Source organism: Saccostrea cucullata, unplaced genomic scaffold, assembly GCF_032062105.1.
Source record: "Saccostrea cucullata isolate Sc308-1 unplaced genomic scaffold, CSIRO_AGI_Scuc_v1 ctg8309, whole genome shotgun sequence".
In the NCBI taxonomy this organism is placed as follows: domain Eukaryota; kingdom Metazoa; phylum Mollusca; class Bivalvia; order Ostreida; family Ostreidae; genus Saccostrea; species Saccostrea cuccullata.
Genome location: NW_026926488.1, coordinates 15,001 through 23,223, shown reverse-complemented (window position 1 = coordinate 23,223; position 8,223 = coordinate 15,001). Strand labels below are relative to the sequence as shown.

The following is an 8,223-nucleotide window of genomic DNA, read 5'->3' as shown; positions in this document are numbered from 1 at the left end:
GAAATTAATTCAAATTGTTATTTTCAAGAATTGAAAGCCTTGACCGCAGAATATCATGGAATATCATCTTTTTTTATCTATTGTTGAAACAGAAGGAAAAATTTTAACCTAGGTTTCCGATAACTTGCATCCGTGAAAAACATAATTATCCGGCAACTTCAACCGTGTTGCCGATAACATGTTTTTGCCCAACGAAACATTTTAAATGCCAGTAAACTAAACCATAATTTGAATTTTGATATATGTCTGCTTATCTAAAGGTTTATGTTTGTCCATATAGTTAATAAACCACTTTGTTTAATAAAATAAATTGATTCTGACCTCTACAAAGGCTAAAATATGTTGAAATATTCAATTTTTTTTTATTAAATTTCATTTTAAGAGCTGTAGATCTCTTGAAAGAGAGCGATTTGGATCGTGCTTTTTAACGCTGAAAGTATTATCATTTATCTACCAAAGATAACAAACTTTGTTTGCAGAAGTACACAATTATCATTGAATGAAGAAATTCAAAATCACCTACGTTTTCTATGCATTGTTTTTCCTGCACCGAGTATCCGATAACAACCGAGTTGCCGATAACGCGTTGAGCAGTGTGAACTAGCTATCTAATCATATCACCAAGAAGTCATTCAGTACCTTTGTGTCCATTCCAAGAGTACTCTTGAAATCGTCGTGTTGTGTTCATTTTAGTGCCATGTCTATCCATAGTCAATTTTGCTATAAATGTAGTTTCTGTTTTCAAAAATTTTTCCCGAAAGAAAAAAATGTTTGATTTTTTAAATTTTCTTCAGATTTCTCCAAATAAACCCGCTGAAGACACATACTGGCTGCTTTTGCATGCTCTTCTAAATGAGAAGGTCAAAACTTTTTCTGAGTTTTTTACTAGTACAAACAAAGAGAACAGACGCAGAAAGAAATAAAAGGATTTTATTCCTCCAAAAGACGCTTGGGCACTATTTTCGTTTTTATTTTCTATGAAATAAAATTACTTAGTAGTTAAGAAATTTAAATGATTTAGTAACACAATTATATACATATTTCCAAACACTGTAAACAAGTTCTGGAAAGTGAATTATTAATATTCCTTTGTGGCGATTTAGTAATTTTGTTTAGTGTACTAAAATAGGCCCATCGTCTGTAGTCTTTCAAGCACTTTCTAGTGTATATTTCCTCAGTTGATTCTCTGCATTTCTTTGAAATTCCTGTAAAATAATAAATTTTGTTCGATAAATAATTAAAGCCTGGGATATTAAGATTTAATGGAGCCTATATGAATAATAATTACCTCGTCTATAAGTGTTTGGTTTACACTGACAACGATCCACACGAAGAGAGGTTTGTATTTGACGAGTATTGATTCATACTGCAGACTGGAAACGCCGTCAAATTTCCTGGAGTGTCTAGTTTTTGTAAGGGTTCTATATCTGGTTGCAAATTTTGAAATATTTTTATTTGATAAGTTTGTTTTTTTTTTTAGAGAGAACAAGTTTTTTTACCATTAAGGAGGCTGGGGGGTCAACAATTCAACCACAAATTAACCACCAGATTTAACTTATTTTTTTAGATGTGGTATCTTAGGCTGTCAACATTCATTTGGCAAAGAAAAAATTCATGAATTTTAGTTTTAAATTTTGATCAGTTTTGTATATCTTTATATGGAGCTCTTCTTTTAAAGGAGATCAAAAAAGTCTGAAAATGGCTGCCACCCCCCAGCCTCGTTAAAAAAGGTACAGACTCACAAATGATTTTATTAATTAACATTTATATATGTGAATTATGAAAAATTAGAATAAAAAAATATAAGCATCCAAGAAAAAAAATATTGGATAGCACAAAACATACCGAGATACAAACTTCTTGTCTTTTTTGTGTGCTAAAGTTGTGACGAGTCCGTCTTGATAATCTGTTCTATCAAACCATAAATTACTATCCATAAATCTGGGGGAAAAAATACCGACAAATTTTCGAACACGATTCCATAATATTATATAAATATTGCATGTAGTTGAGTGTATGGCACGCCAAATTCACAAAAATAAGCTAAACCTAGTTTCACAATTGATAAACTAGGTTTATCGACTGTAAACTATAGTTTACAAACCGTAAACTATAGTTAACGATTCGTTAAGTATAGTTTTCTATGGCACGCCAAATTCACAAAAATGAGATAATCATAGTTTCACAATTGATAAACTAGGTTTATCGACTGTAAACTATAGTTTACAAACCGTAAACTGTAGTTAACGATTCGTTAAGTATAGTTTTCATCTGTAAAACTATATTTAACGGTTGTTAACTGTAGTTTACGAATGTTAATTTAAGTTTATCTGTCTGTAATAAAGCGTTAACAATAGATTTTGTTGATAAACATAGATTCACGTTTGTAAACTATAGTTTACAATCGTAAACTATAGTTTAGAGTTGTTAATCATAGTTTCACAAATTGTGAAACTATATTTATCAGATCGTTAACTATAGTTAACGGTTTGTAAACTATAGTTTACAAATCGTGAAACTGTATTTATCAGATAATCTATGTTTTGCAATCGCAAATGATTGTTTTCGGTGTTAAATATAGTTTACGGTTGTGAAACATAGATTATCGCGTTAACTATGGTTTACAGGTGTGAAATATAGATTAACGTTGTTAACTATACTTTACGGTTTGTAAACTATAGTTTACAACCGATAAACCTAGTTTATCGATTGTGAAACTATGATTATCTCATTTTTGTGAATTTGGCGTGCCATAGTTTTCATCTGTAAAAATATATTTAACGGTTGTTAACTAACAGTATAGTTTACGGATGCTAATCTAAGTTTATCTGTCTGTAATAAAACGTTAACAATAGATTTTGTTGATAAACATAGATTCACGTCTGTAAACTATAATTTACGATCGTTAACTATAGTTAAGAGTTCTAAACGATAGTTTACAAATCATGAAACTATATTTATCAGATAATCTATGTTTTGCGATTGCAAATGATTATTTTTGGTGTTAAGTATAGTTTACGGTTGTGAAACATAGATTATCGCGTTAACCATGGTTTACAGATGTAAAATATAGATTAACGTTGTTAACTATAGTTTACAGTCCGTAAACTATAGTTTACAACCGATAAACCTAGTTTATCGACTGTGAAACTATGATTAGCTCATTTTTGTGAATTTGGCGTGCCATATGAGTGTAACATTGAAAATTTTCATCCCAAGAAAACCATTGTCAACCGAGGCGCAGCCGAGTTTGACAATGGTTTTCGAGGGGTGAAAATTTTCAATGTTACTCTCAACTACATGCAATATTTATTATATTATACTGAATGTTTTATACAAATACATATAAAAGTGAACCGTGCGTGCATAAATTCTGCACAGTCGCTATTTTTTGTAATACCATCCGTCGTCAATCAATGTTGACTGTTGCTACGCTGGAGGGCGTGGCTTCATTATTCAGCCGGTAATGGTGTTTTTTAGCAAATGTTTCTCGACCAATCAGATTCAACTAATTTACATGAAAGTATAATACTACAATTTAGTGAGATTTCACACTTGAGTTTACTCCGTGGGTGAAATTTCGGGGATCAGCTCTGTGGCTACGGAGCTACTCGCTTTCACGGGGGATCTGATTGGACCAAATCAAATTTGTTATAGATAGTTTTGAATTTCTTTAATTGCAAATTTTAATGTAACAAAGAGAAACAGAATTCCGTCCACAAATTACTTTTTACCGATTCTGTCTATAAATAGCTTTTTACTGATTTTGTCTATAAATAGCTTTTTACCGATTCTGTCTATAAAATAGTATAAATAGCCTTTTACCTATCAAACAGATTGTCATCTTCGCCTCCCCAGACGAAGAACATGTTGGAGTATCCATTCAGTGTCATCATCTGTTGGTCATTTATTGCTATTACTCCCCCAAGCAGTCCTCTGTATGGTAAGCTGTGTATTTAGGGTGCTTGATTTTATAAGCAATGCTTGATTAAAAAACGCATTGATATATTGCAAAGGTTCTATTACTCTTTTAAAACAATGATACTTATATCAATGTTAATAGATTTTTAAAAAAAAATCATTATTTTCAAAAAAGTTTATTTTTTTTAAAATTACGATACTCGGTTCATTATGACTGATCGGTTACCTATAATTGTACCGTCGCACCCCAGAAACTAAATGATGAACAAAATCTTGACCACACTTGAACAGGTTCCGGTCATCTTCAATAATGGTATCAGCGTCATTGAAGATATAACAGTTGTAACCAAATCTTTTCTTCGCCTCTACGTATCCGATATTACGCATCATTCCTCGATTAAACGCTTCATTCTCTTTCTGTGAGATACCAACTTTTTCAGAATTATAATTTCAAAATTACTTTCACGTGTAAAAGTAAGAGCGAAAAGAGACAAAATATGTTGACCAAGTTATATAGTTTAAATATCCACCTTAAAGCATTCAAATCCCCCAAGCATATTCTCTTCGAAAGTGTAACGAAGAGGAAACCCTTGGGTTCCGACGATGCTCTTAGAAGTACCTGTTCTATAACGTAGATTGTAAAATCTAGAAGCTGCCTTTGAAGCTTTGGAATGAGATTCAGAAGGAGGCGTTTCAGATGAGCTTCACGGTTCCTATAGGGAATGATGATGGCGATTCTTGATGAAGGTTTACAATGAGATGGCCGATATCTCCCCCCTCGATGATCCGGAAACATTCGTTCTAGTTCTGAGAAAGTTAAGATTCGGGTGTCTATCTCTTCACGGCCTTCTGCAAAAACATGAATGTGTTATGAAAGACGATAAGCATAGCGAAGAAACTGACTCTAAGACAAAAGTCTTTCTTCAACTACTACAAAAAGTGATCAATTTGCAGCAATGTGAAGATTGATCTCTTCTTGCCAACATCAAGAAAACAGATTATTAACGTTGTGGTAGAATGAATTGTGATCTGTAAAGCAAGAACTAGAAAAATAGAAAATAAATTTGGAAAACTTTGTATTATTTTTATTTGATTGAAATTTTTTTATATGTATCGCTTCCCCCACTTACTCAATTGTGCCCTCGTTACATTACACATGACACTACGATCCCTGTAGGTTCCATTTTTGCCGAATTGTGAATCAAAATCTGAAGCAGTGGTTTCCTGGTCTTCAGAATACAAACGGAACAGTCCGTGATGACCAATATAGTCTCTGTAATTTAATTCTTGGACTGATTCATCTTTCACTATGGACGAATTGTTTAATATTCCATTACTGACCAGAAGAATCATAAATATACACAATAAAACAAGATTTATCTTTTGTAAAACAAATTTTCTTCTAGCTGTCCGCTGCAACATACTAAGTAACTGATTATATAGGCAATGTTAAACTCCATACAAAGACTGTCATTAATTTGTTATTTGTACGCATGTTTTGTTTAAGTTGGACCTTTAAATTAGTGTTAAACTTTGATCAGCAATCGCTACCATTAAATTACCAGTATTTGAATGATAAAAATCTGTTAACATTTTGTTTATTTCTTTTTAATTCATCAGGCGTTTAAAATTGCACTAGTTTTAAACAGTCAGTTTTAAAAGCTAAGTGAGTCAATGGGATAACCGTTGCAATGCTGTAAGTAAGCATTAAGGCAACAGCAAGATATTTGGAAAAACTCTTAACAACTATTTGGAAGCAAGAGACTATACCGTCTGTTTGGAATAAAGGCGTGATTGTGAAGATTCCAAAGAAAGGCGATATATTGGTATGTGTAGAGGCATAACACCTTTATCTGTGCAAAACAAAGTATTCCCCGAATAGTGATTACAAAGGATCCAAGATAGAGTGGTAAAGCAGCTGCATGAATAACAACCTGGCTTTAAAAGAAGGAGGAGTACAACAGAACAACTATTTACACTCCGGAAAATCATAGACTTATGTACTGAATAGAACTCGACATTGTTTGTAAATTACGTTGATTCTGAGAAGGCATTCAGTTCCATTGATAGAGAGAGCTTTCGGTCTTTCCTGAAGTTCTCCATGGTATCCCAGATAAACTTATCAGAATGTCGAAACTCGTATATGAATCATTCCTGTTAAAAGTTCGGGAAGAAGCTGACTGGTTCTGGGTAACAACAGGAGTGAAGCAGGGCTGCACAACATCTGGGTTCCTATTTTTGATGATTATAGACTTCATAGTGAAAACAATCAATGAGAATTAACTCATACTATTTTCTTCTCGAAAAGTACTCAAATATATGCCTGTTTTCCTTAAAATTCAAGAACATTGCAATTCCATAAAGCCTGTTTTCCAAGACCTGGACTCTTACGAGAAAATTTTTAATAGGAATTGAAAGGACTACGCCTCTTCTTTATTTTAGTGCTTAAAATGGAACATAAAGTATATTAGTCAATAAATTGGTATTACTATATCAACAGGATTTTATGTATAAGTGAATCAAGCTGTTTGAAAAGTAATTCAAAATCTTATATGTACATGAACTTTTCTATATCACACCTAACATATTAGTGAATATTGTGCTCCTCACGTAACTGAATCATCGTATTGACCTTATCAGCAGACATAATCGTATCGTATAAGTATCGATTTCTGAAAGTTTTGAAAATCGATACTTTGAGGTAATTATAGCACTGATTTATGTTTGATTGGCAATAAGATAAATCAATTTAAAAAAAAAAAACAGTAAATAAGGTCACAACAGTTAATTAATTGTTTATTCAAATCAAATAAGTAACATTGTCAGTTTGTCCTCCACTTCGTTGAAATGCGAAATGCAGCTGGTCCAGCTTAAATCATCCAGAAATACTCAAAGTTGAAATTGCATCAGAAGAAATAGATAGGAAATATAAAGTCCAGCTAACTGCAAAGAATCAGTAAATATATTTGAGTAATGCTTTTCATCATTATTTTCCAAAGAATCGATGTACATGTACATTATTTAAAAATGCCATTCTATTATAAAATAACACGTTATTTACTTCTTCCGTCTCAATATAATCCAGATTCCTTTTTAAATTATCTAAAATTTTACCGATATCAACTAAATTAGTTATCCAAATTATATGTTGATATACACGTATATTTTTCAAACAATTAACAGAATTCTGTTGAAATATTATTCATAATTTATAGATTAAATCTTGATTAAAATATCTGAAAAATATGTCTTATTCATATACAATATATTTTATTCCTACCATTAAAAGAAGTTCTTTTGTGACGGTAACCATAGACATCATGGTAAAGCCTACAGCTGGGCCGTTTAATTTATAGACAAAAAAGTTCACCTGTATTAAACACGGGAAGGTTCAAATGAATTACTGTAAACCAACTTTTATTCGCGTGCGAGAAATATTCGCGAGGTTCGCGAGATCTCGTCATCGCGAATATTTCTCGCCGTGAACGGGTCCTTAAAGTGCCTTTTTCTATTGAAAACAGTTCCAAAATCGACTTGATCGCGAAAATTAATTGTCGCGAACTAGTTTACTCCCGATAAATCGCGAAATAAAGTCGTCGCGAATAAAAGTTCGTTTACAGTATTGGGACTAACAAGCTCACCTGCATCCAACACACCAATGTTCAAATGAAATTTTTGGACATGTTTTTAAAATTTCTGAGAAGAAATTTATGATAGACAGAGTTTTACAGAGACAATAAGAAACAACTACTTAAAATGTATTGTTCTTTTTCTGGAAACGAATACCCTTCATTTCTATACATGTTTATATATATAATTTAAAATACTCAAAAAATCAACCTAAGACAAGAGGCCCATGGGCCACAGCGCTCACCTGAGAACATCGGCTAGGAAAAAGCACATATCAGATCAGAACTTAGTTTACTGATGTAAGGTGGGGGGGAGGCTTGAATTTTAACCCCCCATGGGGTCATGATTTGAACAAACTAGAATCTACACTACCTGAGAATGATTCCATATAAATATAACTAATCATGGCTCTGAAGTACTTGAAAAGAAGATTTTAAAAGGTTTTCCTATATATTCCTATGTAAAACTTTTTTGGCCCCACCCTACCCCCAGGGGTCATGATTTGAACAAACTTGAATCTACACTACCTGAGGTTGATTCCACATGAGTTTCATCTTTCCTGGTCCAGAGGTTCTTGAGAAGAAGATTTTAAAAGATTTTTCCTATATATTCCTATGTAAAACTTTGATCGGCCATTTTGGCCCCACCCTAGCCCAAGGGGTCATGATTTGA

The 8,223-nt window shown here is 32.6% G+C and overlaps 2 protein-coding genes across 2 annotated transcripts in view; both read right to left on the bottom strand.

The window, feature by feature from the left end:
• Positions 1–1,092: 1,092 nt before the first annotated feature.
• LOC134271817 (beta-1,4-N-acetylgalactosaminyltransferase bre-4-like) lies at positions 1,093–5,288 on the bottom strand. Its single transcript, XM_062754035.1, has 7 exons — positions 5,052–5,288; positions 4,541–4,770; positions 4,148–4,338; positions 3,826–3,948; positions 1,846–1,941; positions 1,289–1,427; positions 1,093–1,205 (listed from the first exon to the last, which is right to left on the bottom strand). Exons 1-7 carry the CDS (start codon positions 5,272–5,274, stop codon positions 1,149–1,151), a joined length of 1,059 nt encoding a protein of 352 aa, XP_062610019.1. The 5' UTR covers positions 5,275–5,288; the 3' UTR covers positions 1,093–1,148.
• Positions 5,289–6,810: 1,522 nt separating this feature from the next.
• Positions 6,811–8,223, bottom strand: part of LOC134271818 (uncharacterized) — a 3,196-nt gene continuing 1,783 nt past the window's right edge. The window contains exons 3-4 of the mRNA XM_062754036.1: positions 7,202–7,291; positions 6,811–6,864 (exon numbers count right to left, since the gene is read on the bottom strand). Of these exons, the coding sequence (XP_062610020.1) occupies positions 6,811–6,864; positions 7,202–7,291 (144 nt within the window). The remainder of the gene's footprint in view (positions 6,865–7,201; positions 7,292–8,223) is intronic.

Excerpts from the sequence above, each read along its gene's own strand:
- LOC134271817 (XM_062754035.1), bottom strand. The coding sequence starts at position 5,274 with ATGATTCTTCTGGTCAGTAATGGAATATTAAACAATTCGTCCATAGTG. Across the intron at positions 4,339-4,540 it reads CAATCTACGTTATAGAACAG|AAAGAGAATGAAGCGTTTAA; the intron begins GTACTTCTAAGA and ends GGTATCTCACAG. Across the intron at positions 1,206-1,288 it reads ACCAAACACTTATAGACGAG|GAATTTCAAAGAAATGCAGA; the intron begins GTAATTATTATT and ends ATTATTTTACAG.